General features: G+C 48.9%; 1 protein-coding gene across 2 annotated transcripts in view; it reads right to left on the bottom strand.

Moving 5' to 3' along the window:
• Window positions 1-3,006: 3,006 nt before the first annotated feature.
• SIK2 (salt inducible kinase 2) overlaps window positions 3,007-18,633 on the bottom strand; it is a 31,686-nt gene continuing 16,059 nt past the window's right edge. The window contains exons 5-15 of one of the 2 annotated variants that reach the window (XM_068172270.1): window positions 15,372-15,496; window positions 13,953-14,076; window positions 13,501-13,721; window positions 11,811-11,963; window positions 10,400-10,564; window positions 7,891-8,119; window positions 6,990-7,274; window positions 6,623-6,786; window positions 6,048-6,170; window positions 5,133-5,224; window positions 3,007-4,696 (exon numbers count right to left, since the gene is read on the bottom strand). In XM_068172270.1, coding sequence (XP_068028371.1) covers window positions 4,123-4,696; window positions 5,133-5,224; window positions 6,048-6,170; window positions 6,623-6,786; window positions 6,990-7,274; window positions 7,891-8,119; window positions 10,400-10,564; window positions 11,811-11,963; window positions 13,501-13,721; window positions 13,953-14,076; window positions 15,372-15,496 — 2,255 coding nt within the window. In that variant the 3' untranslated portion in view covers window positions 3,007-4,122. The remainder of the gene's footprint in view (window positions 4,697-5,132; window positions 5,225-6,047; window positions 6,171-6,622; window positions 6,787-6,989; window positions 7,275-7,890; window positions 8,120-10,399; window positions 10,565-11,810; window positions 11,964-13,500; window positions 13,722-13,952; window positions 14,077-15,371; window positions 15,497-18,633) is intronic. The other variant, XM_068172271.1, reaches the window with a different exon arrangement.

The following is an 18,633-nucleotide window of genomic DNA, read 5'->3' as shown; positions in this document are numbered from 1 at the left end:
GCACAATTTTAAGTCTCTTTTTGGATTTTCCAGACCAGCTCAGCAGCAGAGCTGTGTGCACTGAAATGAGACACAGTTTGAAGGCTTTCCTTGGATTTTCCAAGCCTGCTCAGCAGCAGAGCCGTGTACATTGAGTTCAGACATGGTTTTAAGTCTCTCCTTGGATTTTCCAAGCCTGCTCAGCAGCAGAGCCATGTACATCGAGTTCAGGCACAATTTTAAGTCTCTTTTTGGATTTTCCAGACCAGCTCAGCAGCAGGGCTGCTTGCACTGAATCCAGGCACAATTTTAAGGCTCTTTTTGGATTTTCCAAGCCTGCTCAGCAGCAGGGCTGCGTGCACTGAGTTCAGACATGGTTTTAAAGCTCCTGTGGATTTTCCAGGGCCGTTCCCTGCGCTGTCACCCCGCTGTGACCCGCGCTGGTGCCCCGCTGCTGATCCCTGTGCCAGGGACTGCCACCAGCCCTGGCAGCCAGGGCACAGGGCAGCAAAGCTCTGCTGGCCCCGGGCCCGGGGGGAAATGCTGCAAATGCAGGGATTTACAGCTCTGAGCCTGGCCAGGGGCAGGGAGGCGTTCTGCTGTGCCCTCTGCCACGAGGATGGCTCAGCCTGGGTCTTTGGGGGCAGCAGGGAAGGAGGCAGGGTCCTGCAGGCCAGCTGAGGTCTGCTGAACGTGTCACCTTCTGTGTCACCTTCTCTGCCTTGCTGTGCCTGCCAGCAGTGATGGACTGGGAGTGTGGGAGGGGGGTTGTGGTGTTTCCCTGTCCCATGTCCTGTTTTTGGGGACAGGTGACTGTCAGTCCCTGTGTGTGCAGCCCCACTCACCCTGTGAGGGGTTCGTGCTGTTTTCCCTGTCCCCATGTCACAGGAATGTCACTAGTGATGCTGAAACAAGAGCTGCTGAGGATCTTTCCACTGGTTTTTGATCTCGTTTTAATTAATTTTAAACGAGCCTTCTATTAATGAAAGTGCAAAGTGCTGTGCCAATCCTGTAGCACCGAGTTTTCCAGTCTGTCCAAACTCATATTTGGCAAAAGTCAGTGGTACCAACAACCCCAAGTGCGTCAGAACCATGGGGAGCAAACCTCAGTCTAGAAAATCCAGTGTTTGCAGCAGACATCGATTGTTCTGGTGCCTCAGAGAGAAAATTACTTGAGCCTAATGAAGACAAGAGTGGCAGGCGCTGCTTTAGCTCACTAGAATTTTAAAAAATGAAATGCACATATTCTTTATTGTGTATTAATACACTGTTACTGCTTTACAGAGTCCAGCAGATCAGTTGCATGTAAATACTACAGATGAACTTGCCAAACTGGAGCTCACAAAACTAGTGCATTTATCCCAAAGCAGAGACTAAACCCTCTAAATCCTTAAAAAAATACATTAAAGAACATACCACACACACACATATTGCACTTTTCTCCGTATGAAATTTGTACCCCATATACATCACACCAAAGTCTCTTCAAAGGAGGCTGTAGTACAAGATAATAAAGCTAATAATTACTCTAACAGTAGTGTACACAGTTCTCTAATGTTAGAACAGAAGAGATGGGAACAAAAAAGCCACTTCAAAGGAGTAGGAAGTGGTGCCCAATGGATCCTCTCTGTATGAGAAGGCTTCAGAAGCCTTTTAGTTCTAATTGGCTTAAAGGAAATTAGATGAAATGTTAAATATGCTTTTGGCTGAGGGGAAAGAGTCAGTCTAAACTACATTAAAAAATACTGCAGCTTCCCCCTGCCCAGCACTGCGAAGCTCAAAGGAGCTCACACTGGTTGGCACATCCTGATAAATGAATTGCAGAACTCCAGAACGGAATTATTTTTATCTTTTGAGTCCTGAAACGTGCAGGATCCTGGAGCTGGATGGGGAAGGAAGTGGTTATTGTTCTGGCAGTCACCCAGCTCCTGGAGCAGCACTGGGGCTGTCTCCAGAGTGCTGGCTGTCCTGGAAGCAGCTTTCACTGCCCAGTCTGTGAGTGTTGGGACAGATTTCACATTCCAGAACGTGTGGGTTATGCTGTGGGGTAGGGAAGGAGGAGTGAAAGGACAGGAGTTTCCTCTTTGCTCCTGCTCTGCTCTGCTGCAGTTTTTGTCAGGCTGTTTCCCTTCAGGTGTCACTGGGTCTGTGTGTTCCATGGTGGCAGACAGATTCCCTTCTGAAGGGAAACCACACAACAAAAACCTTTTCTCTCAGCCCTTTAAAGCAGAGCTTTCTGCCCACCTTTCTCTCGTGATCCCTGTTCCTTCAACGCTGCTGCTGCCTTGAGAATCCCTGTGCTGGCAGAGGTAGAAGCCGAGCATTTTGGACTGGGCCAGATCAGAGCAGGCTCCAGAGAACAGGAGCTGTCTCTACCTGCACACACAGAGACCAGATGCCTTCTGTCACCTGTTAAACCCTTCTCCCCCTCACACACAGTGGCCAAACCCCTCCTGTTCCATGTTTTAATGTGGTCTTATTGCTGTGAACGCTGATTATCCACCTCCCTCCGCCCTCGGGATTTGCAGTATCAAAGACCAAACCTTCCAGCAAACTCTGGTGAGATCAGCACAGTTCCTCTCTCGCTCTTTGTGCTTTGATGAAGCTGCAATTGTGCTTAATGTTTGCTCAGGAAAGGGCTGGCCTGGCCAGCTGGCCACTGGCCTGGCCTGGCCCACGACACTTCAGGGTCAGAGCCAAACCCCAAAGTGGAGATCTCAGCTTCCTGCAGCTCCCTGAGCCACCCCCCTCCTGCGACTTGGGTTTCATGAGTGGAAAGTTCTGGAGACACAGCTCCTGGTGGAGCTGGAGCATCCCTTGAAATGGTGGATACATCAACAGTTTGATGCTGAAATATTGCTGTGATACTCTCAGTGTCCTATATACACGAGCCATTCAAACACTAAGAAAGTTAAACACGTCCCACATGGTGGGACGTGTGCTCTGAAGGGACTTTGGCCACAGCAGGGACATAAATGGGGTATTGTCTACTTTCTTCAGAAAAAAGCATATAGGCTGATAAAGAACTGAAAAAGGCACAGCACTATCACTTCACAGGGGTGTTTTTTTACTTTTTTATAAGCTCATTGTTTTTTTTTTTATCCTTAAAGTTCTAAAACCCTAAATAATTGTCCAAATATACAAAGCTCAAGAAACCACCAGCAACACATACTGCAAATTCAAAACACAGTTTTGTTTGCTTGCTTGTTTTTAAAATGCAACCCAGGGACAGGTGGATCCTTTCCAGCGAGCAGAACTTCTCCAGGACAGAGCCCTCCTGCAAAAGGGGGTAATTTTAAAAGCCACCCAGGTGGATTTCATTTCTTTTTTTTAATGCCACTTCCTGCAGCTCTCGCTCTTTCTCTCATGGCTCTCTTACCTTCTGTCTCTGTTGGCTCATCCTTGATGCTCCAGAATTCCGATGCCCACCCAGAGGTCTCTCCACACAGTCCCAGGTGTCTTTTGACAAAGTCAAGGTGTCCCTTGCTCCAGATTCCTTCAGCAGACAGTGAAGAGCTCCTTGGCAGGCCTGGGAAATCCTGATTAGGTGCCAGCAGGAGGAAGTGGAGGCTGCCTGACACGCTCAGGGCTGGCCACAGAGCAGTTCCAGACCAGGAGCTCAACCAAAGTGCAACTTCCCTTGAATTCCACCTCGTGCTCCCGTTCTCCAGAGGATTTCAGTTGCCATCAGCGCAGACCCAAATCTACCCTGAATTTCAATGAAAACTATTGCTATTATTGCCAAGAAGTACGGTAAGTGTGCACTCACTCTCCTCATTCCAAGTGGATGGTGGATGAATGCTGACAAACTCCCCAGATTTTTTCAGGAGGGGCTCTTTCCTTCCTCTGAAATTCACTTTTTTTGCCTCCTTCTACGCAGACTTTGCGGGATGAAGCTGCACTCCCTGTTCTCCAGCCCTTGCCGCTGGGGCCAAACACCTCCTGCCTTTTTTTTTTTTTTTCTCTTTTCTTTTCTTTCTTCCAGCCAGGTGGATTTTTACTTCCCCTCTTAATTCAAGGGTCGAAAAACTACCATGAATTCCGAGGGGTAGGAACGGGCGGGGGTTGGGGGGGGGGGGGTGAAAGAAAACCAACCAAAAATTCACATGCTTCTCCATTTGTCCTTCCAGTGGGCCCTGGGTGCTAATTCACCAGGACGTAGCCGCCGTGCTGGGGATCCACAGCCTCCATCATCTCACAGTCGAAGAGTCCGGGCAGTTCTGACAGGGGCAGGGAGTCGTAGCTGGGCTGTGCCTCCGCAGAGCTGCCCTGGCTCTCAGGACGCGCTCCACTGCTCTGGGGGAGGTGGCACTGCTCGGCAGAGGGGACAGCAGGCAGCTCACAAGTCTGATAAGGGAACTGCAGGGGCTGTGCTGGCTGGCCCTGCCCCGGGGGTGACAGCCGGGACGGGCTGGGGGGCAGCGGCTCCAGCTGCACCTTCGGGTACTGCCTGAGGAAGGGCTCGAAGTGCAGCTGCCCCGAGGAGGGCTCCAGCACGGGGCTCAGGGGCTGCTGCAGGCTGAACTGGGCTGGCTGCTGCTGCTGCTGCTGCTGCTGGGGCTGCTGCTGCTGCTGCTGCTGCTGGGGCTGCAGCTCCTCCGGGCAGGGCAGGGGCAGCGGGCTGGCCTGGGGGTAGGAGCTCTCTGCTATCTGCATCTGGTTAAAGTAGGCCTGCAGCTGGGACTGCTTCTGCAGGAACAGCCTCTTCTGGTGCAGCCTGCAGCCAGGACAGAAGAACAGTTATTTCTGGACCACTCACACAGCTCCAAGCACACTGGAAAAGCCCCAGGCCATCCTGCTCACTGACTTTTGCAGCACATCAAAGTTAGCACCTTTCAGTGTTGTCACACGTCTCCTCTGATAACTTTATCATTTTTTTTAAGCTAACCCCATGCATTGTTTAATTCAGTTTGTTAAGAATGAGATGCACTGTGTTTGTATTTTAAAAAGCATCTTCACTGCCCTGGGGAATTTGGGAGCTGAAGATCACGCAGAGAAATTGGTAAACACATGGCAGGACTTGTCCTTGCCTTTAAAAGAAGTTTTGAAGTGAAACTTTGCTTTTCCAGATAATTTCTAAATGGACAAAGAGAGTTCCAGTTCTTTTATTACTCTTTAGAGTCATTTTACTGCCTAATTTGGGGGATTCTCACCTGTGCTCCTGGAGCTGCTGTTCCAGACTCCGGGGCAGTTCTTTGCAGTAGAGCTGGCAAGTGTTGGGAGCTTTGGAGAGCAGAGTGGGCTTCTGCAGGGAAAAGCAGAGCTGGTTTAAATAGCTTTTGACTTAATGAATTAGTCCAGAGAGCTCGAGAAAGATTTTCTACCCCTCTAACTGCCCAGCTGCCCACAGAGCCACTCTAAACCCATAATGCTGCCCACTGGCTTCTAACTAACCCTTAGGCAATACTTTTGCAGGAGAGATTATGCCTTAAAAATCCATGGAAACCTTTCTTCCCAAATGGAAGAAGCTGCAAGCTGGAAAACTGGGCAAAACCCAGTTTTTATGAACTAAAGGTATATGAAAATGGGTTTGAAATAAAGGGGGTGTGGAAGAGGAAGAGCCAGGGGGTTAAGAAGTGGCTCCTCAGGTGCTGATGCAGAACCTTTATGGGATGTCACAGCAATAATCTGTATTCAGCAGCAGTTATTAAACACTGCCAGGCTGAGGAGGAAAACAGCAAGAATGCACTTTTTGCCTAATTAGGGTCAGTGCCTGACACCACAAAAACAAAGTGCAATTCCCACTTCAGCTGTTCTCTGCTCACTGAGCCTCTGAGAGCTCTCCCTGGGCAGCAGGAGCCCAGAGCTGGTGTGAGAGCTGCGGAAGGGAAGGGAAGGGAAGGGAAGGGAAGGGAAGGGAAGGGAAGGGAAGGGAAGGGAAGGGAAGGGAAGGGAAGGGAAGGGAAGGGAAGGGAAGGGAAGGGAAGGGAAGGGAAGGGAAGGGAAGGGAAGGGAAGGGAAGGGAAGGGAAGGGAAGGGAAGGGAAGGGAAGGGAAGGGAAGGGAAGGGAAGGGAAGGGAAGGGAAGGGAAGGGAAGGGAAGGGAAGGGAAGGGAAGGGTTAACACACCTGGAGCCGCTGTTTCAAGTACTGAGTCTCCAGGCTCTGCCTTCGGGACAGTAGTGGGGGGTGTGCACCGTTGGGGAAAGCAGCTGGAGCCTCCTGCTGCTGCTGCTGCTGGCAGCCTTCCTCCTGCAGGGGGAAGAGGAACAAGCTGCACGGCCAGAAAAGGCTCTCTTAACCCTTGCTTTAAGGGTTTTCCCTGCCAGAGGTTCCGTGGTTGGCGTGCTCCTGTTCCACTCAAAATGACTCACTGGGAGCTCTTTAACATTCACTCTGCAAATCAGGCTGTGAGAGCTTCTTGCAATTGTACCTCCACCAAGAAAAGGCGTTACTGACCTTTCCTAAATCCAAAACACCCTTCAGATTGAAAGCAATGACTGCTGGGTTTGAAAAGCTGACAGAGCCACTCACTGACACCACGAGGATGGGGAAAGGCTGCAAATTCTCCAGTCTGGGGAAGGCAGAAAGGAGAATAGGACATTCAATCTGTCAATTAGCTCTTCCCATATCTCCACACTGCCTCATCCTCTCCTGGTCTGTCCCAAAGCATTGAGATGGAGCTCGATTTCTGATTTAAGTACCTGTGCAGGGCTGTTAATGAGGTCCTGCAGCTGGGTGGCAGCTGATGTCAGGGAAGGCTCTTCCTCTGATCCCATCTGTTCATACAGCAGCTGGACTTTGTTCAGCTCCAGGATTCCTTTGGTTCGTGCCAGGTTCTGGAGGTGCTGCCTAAATGCTACAATTCCTGGAGAGGAGAGCAGATGAGCAAAAACCCCTTGTCAGAACAATCAGATTTTCTGGTTAGCAGGGGAGATAAGCTGGGTGATAACCCAGCCACAGAGCACGGAGGGCACTCCCTGCTGTGCCTGGGTGCCACTGCTATTAAACCAGAGCACTGAGCCAGGTTCTTGTTCCTGGCCAGGCCCATTCCTGCCGCAGAGGAGTTACCTTGGGTGAGGGAGGTGTCGGAGGCTCGGCGGCCCTCGCGGAAGCTGACGGGGGAGCGGTTGTGAGCCTCTCGTTTTTGGGAGCTCAGGGCCTGCATGGCCGGGTTGGCAGGCCTGAGCCCCATGAAAGGGGAGGTCACCCGTGGGGCCTGCTGGCTGCTCAGCACCATCTCCTTCAAGGAAGGGGTCTCTCCCAGGAATTTGAGATCCCTCTGCATGGAGCCCATGTCGTACTCCGAGTCGATGCTGCCCAGGGAGGAGTTCTCATCCAAGGAATAGACTTTCCCTGGGACAAAAAAAACCAAAAACCAAGATAAAAGTGGGAATCAGTGCCACTGACTCGAGCTACTCCTGCCAGCAGTGGCTATCTTAGAGTGAACAGCCAAAAGAATCAATTTTGACAAAGGAACTGTCAAGTGAAGCTTGCAGTACAATAATGGGGATTTGCTACTGGATTCTGCAGTATCTGCAGCAGCCAGACACTCTGCAGACGTTCACTGGCTTGTCTGGAAAGTGTTTAGGGGTTTTTTTAATCCTGACAAAACTGTAGCCTGGAAGGCTTGGTCACCTCACTGCTACTGGAGTCCGGAGGGTTTAATTTCTGCCAGCTCATCTTTAGGGGATGAATGATCTGGGGACATTCAGTTGAAAAAGCAGCCAATTTTGCCAGATTTCCCAGTTGCTGTTGGGGTTGTGGCATGAGTTTAATCACCTGTAAATTTGCTGCTCTGATTTTATACTGTCTCAACAGCAGATTTTGGGTTATTTTGTGTTTTTTTTTTTTTTCCCTTTTGTCCTTTCTAGCAAATACAACCTGTCTTGTACTCATCCCTCCTAAACCCTCCCGTTTTCCACCCCCAGCTGATCAGCCTGAGTGCTGAGGGAGAAAACGAGCTCTGTACCTGTGCCTGGCACCAGCACCAGCTGGTTGGTGACCTCAGCCAGGGTGTGCCGCCTCTTCCCCCCTCGAGCTGCCTGCAGGGCAGCGAAGGCCTGCGCTGGGTCCTCCTCTGCCTCTCCTTCTGCCTCGATGCCTTCATCAATGGAGGTTTCCATCATGCTGGAGGGCAGGGATTGGCATCCTTTCCTCATCACCACGGGAGGCACGGGGTCCAGCAGGCAGCCGTTCACCTGGGGGCACAGGGACAGCTTTGGGCCCAGCTTTGGTTGAGCTCAGCTTTGTTTTTGTGCCCAGCTTTGTTTCGTGCCCAAAGAATCACCCCCAAAAAGCAGGAAATCCCCGGCCTGAAGGCAGCTGGGATCTTTAACTCTGCTGAGTTAAGTAAGCCTTGTCATGTCCAATTCTTCATTTCCTACTTACATTCCCTTAACACTCAATTCCCTAAAACTAAATATTCTCATTCCCACAGTTCTGTGCTCTCCAGGGCTGGTCTTTTGGTTTTGTTTTTTTTTTGGTAGGTTTTTTTTTTTTTTTTTTTTTTTTTTTGAGTTATTAAAAACTTTGCCAGCTTGGTCACAAGTATAAAATATTTATGGAATGTGCAATACTGCTGTTCCCCCCTTCCTATACCTACTGTGCTCATTTATCACACTCAGATAAACACCAGGAAAAAAAAAAAGAAAACCCAGCCTTGCATTTCATCCTTGCAGGGCTGTGCTCAGGAATAACTCCATAAATGCACCTTTTCCCAGCACAACTCCACTTGATTAATGTTGTTCCCCTGCAAACACAGGCTGCCTGGAGAAGCTGTGGAATCTCCCTCCTTGGATGTACCCAGCCTGATAAAGCCCTGAGCAGCCTCCCACTGCTTTGAATCAGACCTTCAGAGGCACCTCCCCAACCTAAACTGCTCCTAGGATTTTAATTCTGGTTTTATTCTCCAAGCCAGTTTGCCATGGATCCTTCTGTACCTTAACTAATTCTTTGCCGTATGAAATCATATGGGTTTTAAGCAAAAAAAAAATATCTATATTATTTTATTTTTATTTTACTTTATTATTTACATATTTTAAATACTTCATTATAATTGTTAGCATACTTATTTATATTCCTATTTTTATATTTTTTTATTTATAAATATTTCAATGTCCTGCAGCTTTTGGAGGCTCTGTCCTGTAATTACTGTCCTGCTGCACAAATAGGATCACACTGGGTAAAATGAGGATGGAAAGATCACAGTCCTTCACCACAAAACCTGGTGCTGCTGCAGCTGACTTTATGTAAAGCCATTTTTTTGTGAGCCATTCCTGAATTTTCCTCCAAGTCCTTTGGTATTTTGAAAAGGAGGAGTGTTTGGGAAAGAGGTTTCACTGCATGGACAGCAACTCTAAACAAATGGTCTTGAGGCAGTTCTATATGGTAGGAAAACATCAAGAAACAGCTAGAAATAATTTAAACAGCAGGAAAATGATGATTCCTGCACGGGAAAACTCTGGCTCTGCTGCCTCTGTTTTGACTGAGTGGATTTTACTTCAAATTTCATTTTTTGAACACCTTCCCTCCTTCCCATCTGGGACTTCTCCCCTCAAATGCCTGGCACTGATCTGGCAGAAGGGAAGAGCAGAACCAATCCCACTCTGGCTCCCTGCAGTTTTTCCAGGGGTCAGAGCCTGCAAGTCTTTAGTGGTCATGTCCTACAAAAATTAAGAATATTCCCAAGTGAGTTCAGCCTTGACACCTCACTGCTGTCACCAGTTGTTGACCTACCCTGGCCAAACTGCAGCTCTAAAGCAAAAGGGGGATGCCAAATAAAGCTTGAAATGTTAATTTTGAAGTGCCTTTGAACTGGTTTGTGCTTTCCAGCTGCCAGAGACCACACAAGGAGGCAGAGCTGAGAACCAGGGCCACACTCTTGGTGCTGGGAACAAACCAGGGAGCAATAAACCCTTCAAACTGGCAGGCAGGAAATCAAACCCCAGCTGGCACCAGGCAGGATAAAGATGCTGAAATTCAAGTTATAACGTGGTGCAACATGAGAGAAAACAACAGAAGTTTTATGAGAGTCACATACTTCATAAATGTAATTATTTTAAGCTATTTCCCCTTTCTAATTGCTGACTCCAGATCAGGCTGGAGCTCCTTTTGGACACTTCAGCTGCATCCAGGACCCCTCTGTGTAAGAAGGAGTCTCCAGAGCTCTTGAAAATACATTTTAGAAGAACAAGGGAAGGAAACCCACTTTTTTGTTTTGTTTTTTTTTTTTTTTTCCCTTTCCAAAAGTAGTGTGGTGGGAATGGAATGAAAGCAAAGGACAGGAGGCAGAAGAATGATGAAAAAAGACACAGCTGTGGAGAGTCATAGGCAAAGAGAATTTGGAATATCTACAACTCCTGATGCTTAAATACTTCAAGCAGGAAGCACTGCTGTGCTTTTAAAAGACAACAATATTTTTTAGCTGGAATGATTTCTGGAAAAAGATAAATAAATAATAGAGTGATTTCAAGCTGTACCTTTGGTGTCTCAACCCTTTCCTCCTCCATAAAAGCTGCCTCTCCCTGGCAGCTGGAGGTGGGGAAGGAAAAGGTTTCTGCTCCTGAGGCTGAGGGGAGCCCTGGAGACTGCAGCAGCCTTGGATTTTGGGAATGCAGGTTCACCGAGGGCACCACAGCTTGTGCCTAAAAAACAGAACTGAAGAACTCAAAACTGGAACAGTTTTAGGTAGGGAGCAACATCCAAAGTCACGGATTAAACAATGTGCAGCCCGGTGCCAAAGCAGAAGTGCAAGATTTATTTCTTGGTTCAGGATGAAGAACATTCTTAGCCTTTAAACATGGAAAAAAAACCCCAACATTACCACCCCCAGAACACCCAGGCCAACCCCAAATGGCATTAAGCTCAGCACTTATTGAAGCTGACTTATTCCCAGCAGCACAGCCAGAGTTTGGGGCTTTCTGGTGCTCTAAAACTCCTTTTTTATATTGAGTACAAACCCCCTGACTGCAACCAGGAGGCTCAGGAATGGTTTCAATGACTTCTTTTGGAAATTCCCTAGAAATTAGGAGAACAGGGATATTTTCCCCTGGTTTTGAACCTTTATTTCCTGGAGTGAAGGATCCACACCACTGGCCAAAAGGAAACAATCACCCTCAGCCAGGAGCTGTGGTGCCACCATGTGTGAAAACAAATTATCCTTGGGACAACTGGGAGGCTGTAACTGAAGAAAAAAGAGGGAATGTGGCTCTAACACGCAGGGATTCAGTACAAGGAACCCCTTTCCAGAGGTGTTTTATTCCTCCTTGTTCATCTGGCTCCACCTGCTTTTAACACAACTTAAAATTGGTAATTTTCTCTGCGACACTCCGACTTTCTATCACAAGAACCGGGCTTAAACCTGGGTTTAATCTTTGCCACGCGGTTCCTGGACCTGTGTTTTCTTAAGTGAAGCTGAGTTTCACCTCAGCAGAATCCAAATATCCCAAAGAGATGTTTTACTCCCAAAAATGTTTTATTCCTCCTTGCTCATGTGGCTCCACCTGCTTTTAACAAATCTTAAAATGGATAATTTTCTCTGCGACACTGCGACTTTCCGTCACAAGAACCAAGCTTAAACCTGAGTTTAATCTTTGCCACGCTGTTCCTGGACCAGTGCTTTCATAACTGAAGCTGAGTTTCCTCAGCAGAATCCAAATATCCCAAAGGGCATCTTGGTGCCAGTTCCAGGCCAGCCTTCCCAAGGCATCCCCAGGAGACGAGCTGAGAGCCGAAGTTAAAAACGCGATCCTCGCTAGAGCCAAACCCAATGTTTGCATTTTTAGGCTTCAGGATGAAACGCCACCAAGCAGCGAGGGATGGCAGGAGGAAAGGGAGGGATTTTGGAAGGGAAGGAGGCAGAGCAGCCCCGGGGTGCAGGAGGGAGCTGACCTTGGCCACGGTCTGCTCGGCGATGGTGCTGGGCCGGCGCTGGCGCGCGTCCACGCGCTGCTCCACGGGGAAGCTGCTCCGGTGCGACTTCAGCCTCTCCACCAGCAGGTAATAGATGGCAGCAAAGTGGTTGTAGCTCTTGTTCTGCAGGGACTGCGAAAAGAGAAGCACGGTGGAGGAATGTGCCCCCTGTTGATGGAGTGACTTAATCATTCCTGGTCTGCTTAAAAAGGCGAAAAGCCCGCAAGTTTCTCTCGTAGGACCTTTGGGACTTCACCTCAGACCTGGGGCTGCCCGACTGGACAGAGGCCAAAAGGCCCAAATTGTACCCAGCTGTACCCAATTTGGTCCAAGGACCCTTCCTAGGACCTTTGGGGACTTCACCTCAGACCTGGGGCTGCCAACTGGACAGAGGCCAAGAGGTCTCGCCTAGGTAATTCACCAGAAAAAGAAGAGAACAAAGGAAATAATCGCTTTTGTGGGGTGTTTTAGCAGGAGCAAGAACCTCTTGCCCCTGGCTTGGTTTTTCTCTGTAAGAGCTTTGTGATTTTGCCATTCATTAGAACTTCTTCTGTTTCCAACACTACCTCGGAAGCCATCCTGCTAATTTTATGTTGTTTGGGGGAGCTGGGCTATCTCGGGTGTGATGGGATCCTCTGAGAGCTCGGAAGACCTGGCTGGAAGAGAAACACACCAGCAATCCCACAGCAGCCCACAGCAAATGTGGGAGCAGCCGGATGGGGGTTGGTTTTTCGTGTTCTGTCAGAAAAAGAGGGGATTTGGCGGGGTTTAGGAGGTAGTGGGGAAGGGAAATGCTGTTCTGAGCTGAGAAGGGTTCAAAGCAGAGTGGCAGGGACAGAAAAATATCAGTGCTAGGTCGTGGTGAGCTCCCAGGTAGATGGGACACTCACAGATTCCGTTGGGAACCCTGCACAAGGCACTGAGCTCCCATCCTAGAGGAAATGATCCTGTTAGCTCCACAGGGAATCCTGGCATTTTGGACAGGGCAGACACGTCAGCTGCTTTCTTCTTCCACGCTCCTGCTTGGCGCTCTTTTCCCACCCTCTTAAAAGCTCAGAATTTGCTTTGATTCTCATCTGCCACCCTCTTAAAACCTCAAAACTAATTTGCTTTCTAATTCCCCCTCATCTCTCTCCAGCTGCCAAGTTAATGATTTATCCAACTCCATTTGAGTGTTTTACCCCCATTTCAGTGTGTTTCATCCCCATTTCAGGTGTTTCACCCCCATTTCAGGTGTTTCACCCCCATTTCAGGTGTTTCACCCCCATTCCAGTGTGTTTTACCTCAATTTCAGTGTGTTTTACCTCAATTTCAGTGTGTTTTACCCCCATTTGAATGCTTTACCCCCCATTTCAGTGTGCTTCACCCCCATTTCAGGTGTTTTACCCCCACTTCAGCATGCTTTATCCCCCTTTCTGTGTGTTTCATCCCCATTTCAGGTGTTTTACCCCCATTTCAGTGTGTTTTACCCCATTTCAGGTGTTTTACCCCTATTTCAGTGTGTTGTACCCCCATTTCAGGTGTTTTACTCCCATTTCAGTGTGTTTTACCCCATTTCAGGTGTTTTACCCCTATTTCAGGTGTTTTACCCCTATTTCAGGGTGTCATACCCCAATTTCAGTGTGTTGTACCCCCATTTCAGGGTGTTTTACCCCCATCTGAGTTTTACCTCCACAGTTTTCTGCTGGTCTATGCCCAGGCTGTGCATCAGCCTCAGCACCTGCTCGTTGTACTCCCCCAGGGAGGGCTCGTTCTCCTCTCCTGGTGGGTAAAGGATTGGCCTCTGGGCAGGAACTTCCACCAGCATCCACTTGTGCTCCTTGATCTGAGCAATGCTCAAACGTTTGGATGGGTCCAGGACCAACATTCTCCTGATCAGGTGCTCACACTCTGTTGGCAAGGGGAAAAAAAAAAAAGAATTATAAACTTGCCCAGTGACCTACCAGCCCAGAGCTGCATCACTGCTGCTAAAAACCTCTCAAAACAAGACTAAAAATCACATTAAAGTGGAGAAAAGCCCAAATTCTTCACGGCCAGCAGTGCCATTCCCCCTGCCCACCTCCTGGTTACCCCAGAATTTATTCAAACCACACCGAATGAGTAAAACCACGCCACTGTTACCTTCTGACATGAAATAAGGGATCCTGAACCTCCCCTCCAGCACTCTCTGCCTCAGGATGGGCAGGGTGGGTCCATCAAAGGGCAGAGCTCCACACACCAGCACATAGAGCACCACCCCCATGCTCTGTGGGGGAAAAAAGGCAATTTTCAGCTCAGATCCAAGCTCCCAGCAGTGTCTCTGAGGGTGCAAGCCAAGCCCTGCCACAGAAATAATTCTTTTCTGCAGAAAAAGGGAATTTAGATGCAAAGGAGGGAGCTGCACACGGGTACCTGAGAAGTGAACCCCAACTTCAGCTGAGAATTCGGGATATTTTTATTAATCTCAGCCTTGCCCAAACAAAAGCAACCCTCAGACAGCAGCCACTCGAAGTGAAAAACTGTAATATTTTACATTTAAAGCCTGTGGGGAGGAGTTTCTACGAACAGTCAGTTTAGGGGATTATTTAATGTGAGCAAAAGGGGAAAATGATGGGCAAGAACTCTGCTCCAATTGCTTATTCCTGGAAGGATGCAATGAACTGGCACTGGCAGTGGGAATGTTCTTGCCAAAAAAATAACAGTGAGAGAACCACACCAGCCTGGCACAGCACTGGGTCTCTCAAGGGGGGGAAAGCAGGTGTTGACCTCAAAACTTTGTAAAAACACTGAGATTTTACAATTAAATATAGATTAGAAAATAACAAAACACCCTGTCAAAAACTGAACTGGGGATTGCTGCAAGCTGAGCACCTTCACAGAATCCTTAACTCAGAAGTGAAGGTGATTTTATTTTAAACACCAACACCTTCTCTGTGGGCAGGCAGGGCCTGTTAATGATTTAGGACATTTTATACTGAAGGAATATTTACCAAAGTTCAGGGATTCCCTTCTGATGCCCAGAGTGTCACCTGGCTGACGTCTGCTCTGTGTTTACCAATTCCCAAAGGTCCAGGGAGGCTGGAGCCCTTTTAAAACCAGTATTTAACAGGTGCTTATGTACACAGAACCAGCACACGGGCAGATAAATGTATGTAAAAGCACATTTTAAAATTTATTTTATTTAAAACTTCACAAAGATTTTATTTGTGAAGGTGATTTGGATTAATTTAAATTAACTGAGCAGCCCAAAAATGACTTTTCATGAGCTGCCCTGACCAAAATTCAGTGCCAGGGTGATGCTGGAGAGGAACAACTTGTCTGCAGCTTAAAAGGAAGTCAAATATTCCAGATCTGCAGCTTCAGGAAAATAAAATATTGCAGATCTGCAGCTTCAGAAAAATTGAATATTCCAAATCTGCAGCTTAAGCACAATCAAATATTCCAAATCTGCAGCTTCAGAAAAATCAAATACTCCAGATCTGCAGCTTAAGAGCAATCAAATATTCGTTCCAGCTTGCCAAAAGTTGACTGGAATGCAGTTAAAAGAAAGGACAATGGTACCCAAATGTCCAGCTGGGGTCCCTCGTACTGCTGGCCTTCAAAGACCTCTGGGGCTGCATACGGGGGGCTCCCACACCACGTTGTCAGAGGCTCCCCGCTCTTGTAGAAATTCCCAAAGCCAAAATCTGTGGAAAAAATGAAGGGAAAAGTCACTCCAAGCTCCCACTGCACCACAAAGAATAATTACACTGCCCCACTGTGATTCCATCCCAAGTCCTTTCGTGGGGACTCCTCCTGATCATATTGGGGTGCTGGGTGTCCTCTGTTGCTGTTTCCATGTTGTGGAGTTATTGAAACACTGCAAAACCTTCACAAACCTGGAGGAGTTTCGAGTACATTTGTAAACAGCCATCATTAAAATTCAACAAACCGACAGTCACAGCAGATAAATGAGATTTTTGACTTGCCAAGAGATAATCTGAGATTTCCTGGGCTTTCCTGAGGTGCTTTCTAGCCTTGAATACACAACAAATTCTGACAAGCTCTGGAGCTGGGAGGAAGGAGCTGTGCCAAGAGCAACAGGCATGGGAAACCACGGGGACTTTTGCCGGGAAGGACACTGCTACTGGGACTGTCTGCAGCCCACAAATTAAAAATTCTTTAAAATGCTGCTTGGTATGGCTTCATGCAGGACCAGCTGCGGTCTGACATTAATCTGAATTTTTGTAATTCAAGGATAAGAAGCAAAAGCAATGAGGCTGGTGCTTCTCCCCTCAAGCTGGGCAGCTGCTGGTGGTGGTGTGACAGTGGGGACAAACAGGGCTCAGGCTGTTGGTGCAGCTCTGAATGCTCCCAGGGATGCTGTAGGTGACAAACAGGGTGACATGATCCAGCTCTGAATGCTCCCAGGGATGCTGGGAGGTGACAAACAGGGCACTGTGAGATGACAACCAGGGCTCAGGCTTTTGGTGCAGCTCTGCATGCTCCCAGGGATGCTGTAGGTGACAAACAGGGTGACATGATCCAGCTCTGAATGCTCCCAGGGATGCTGTAGGTGACAAACAGGCTGTAGATCCAGCTCTGAATGCTCCCAGGGATGCTGTAGGTGACAAACAGGCTGTAGATCCAGCTCTGAATGCTCCCAGGGATGTGACAAACAGGGCTCAGGCTGTTGGTGCAGCTCTGAATGTTTCCAGGGATGCTGGGAGGTGACAAACAGGGTGACATGATCCAGCTCTGACTGCTCCCAGGGATGCTGTAGGTGACAAACAGGCTGTAGATCCAGCTCTGAATGCTCCCAGGGATGCTGTAGGTGACAAACAGGGTGACATGATCCAGCTCTGAATGCTCCCAGGGATGCTGTAGGTGACAAACAGGGTGACATGATCCAGCTCTGAATGCTCCCAGGGATGCTGTAGGTGACAAACAGGCTGTAGATCCAGCTCTGAATGCTCCCAGGGATGCTGTAGGTGACAAACAGGGTGACATGATCCAGCTCTGAATGCTCCCAGGGATGCTGTAGGTGACAAACAGGCTGTAGATCCAGCTCTGAATGCTCCCAGGGATGCTGGAATGCTGACCAGCAGAGCTGACAAACGCTGTGGTTATCACAGCCTCTGCTGAGCCATCCCATTCACCCCGTTTGCGTCGCCTGTGCTGCTCAGAGGAGCCAGAAAACCACGGGAGATCCCTCAGAATCAGAGAAGCAGCGAGAGATTTAACAAAGCCCCAGAAGAAGTCACCCTGGAGTTGGTTTGGAGCAGCAGAGCGGAGCTGGAGCTGCTGAACCCGGAGCTCTGGGGGAAAGGAGAGGAGGCTGCTTTCCTAGCAGGAGCTCCAGCAGCCTCGGATGGAACTCCACCTGCAAGATCACTCAAAAACGAAGCGGTTTTGGGAACAGCTGTGGTTTTTGGAGCCGGGAACGAGCGCCTTACACTGCCCTAAACCCCTGGTACGTGCGGGTGCCCGAATGCCCCAGAGGCCTGCGCGGGATCAGGGCTGGCACACCCGACAGCCCGCAGGGTGAACTTTTGGCACCTGGGCAGCATCAAAGGCAGCCCTGCCGGCTGCTCCCAGCCCTGCCGGCTGCTCCCAGCCCCGCTGGCTGCTCCCAGCCCCGCTGGCTGCTCCCAGCCCCGCCGGCTGCCAGGGCTGCTCGGAAGGTCAGGGTCCAGCAGAGCCCGGAGTGTCCCAGCAGAGCCCTGACGGGCAGGGACGGTGACGCCACCGCGGCCCAGGGACGTCACCGGGCCCGGGGCGGCCAAGGCCGGCTCAGATTCCAAACTTCTCCAGGAACCACGGGCTAGAACGGGACAGCACATGCCTGCTGCCCTTCCCCTCTCATCCTCCTGCAGTTCTGCAACGCCTTCAGCTGCAATAACACAGGGGGGACATCAGAATCCACCCCAAATCCCCCCATCCCTCTGTGTAACCCCCCCAGCACTGTGCCACCTTTTCCTTTCTTCCCTTTTTTCACCTTTTCCCTTTTTTCCCCCCTATCACAGCCAGACTGCTGTTGTGAATTTTTTTTTTATCATTATTCTCTTGGAGAAGACTTTTCTTCCCACAGAATTGGCTTGGCAACCGTGACAATGCTTCGGGAGGCACGGAGCCATTTCTGCTCTCCACAGAAGCATTTTGCCACTCCGTGTAGGTGTCATTAAATCTGATTTCTCCCCTCACTTATCTCGGATTTGTCAGGTTTTCAACATCCTCGTAGTGCTGCAGATAAACATCAGGTTTTTATCTCAGAACTGCAGCTCTCCCTCGGGTGCCACCCTCATAAATCTTCCTATCAGATTCACAAGTACAAGAACATTTATTTGTAAGCACAGCTAAAGAAAGCATGACCTGCTTGGGAGCACAAGGGTTTCAAATCTTCAAAAAAGTGAAATTCTTTGCCTGTCCAGACTGGGATTTAAAGTAACCTCTTGGAAGATATCACCAAAAAGAAACATGAAGAAATCTGAGCAGCAAAAAGAACAGAGCCAATATAAGAGAAGCCTCAGGTTTATGTTATTATTATCTTTAGAGGATTAATTTCGTAAGACATAATGGTTTTATTTCTGGTCACCAAAAGGACCTCAGGAGCAAGGATACCCTGGAGGTGCTCCTGGCCTCTCTGAGCAAGAGAAGTGCAGAACTTGCAGTGCTTAACTGGGTGGAAGAGCAGCTCTTGGCTGGCTCTGATGGTCCTGTGACAGCACAGACGATTGAGCTCTATTAGAAAATTCATGAATGAGAGGCTGTGAATTGCTACCAGAAGGAGCAGCCACAGCGAGTGGGAATTCCTCAGCAGCCCCTGTGCCTGGGCTGGGAGCGC

The sequence above is a fragment of the Anomalospiza imberbis genome, chromosome 24 (genome assembly GCF_031753505.1).
Source record: "Anomalospiza imberbis isolate Cuckoo-Finch-1a 21T00152 chromosome 24, ASM3175350v1, whole genome shotgun sequence".
NCBI classification, from domain to species: domain Eukaryota; kingdom Metazoa; phylum Chordata; class Aves; order Passeriformes; family Viduidae; genus Anomalospiza; species Anomalospiza imberbis.
The sequence above is the reverse complement of the archived record's forward strand: the minus strand, read 5'-3'. Positions and strand labels throughout refer to the sequence as shown.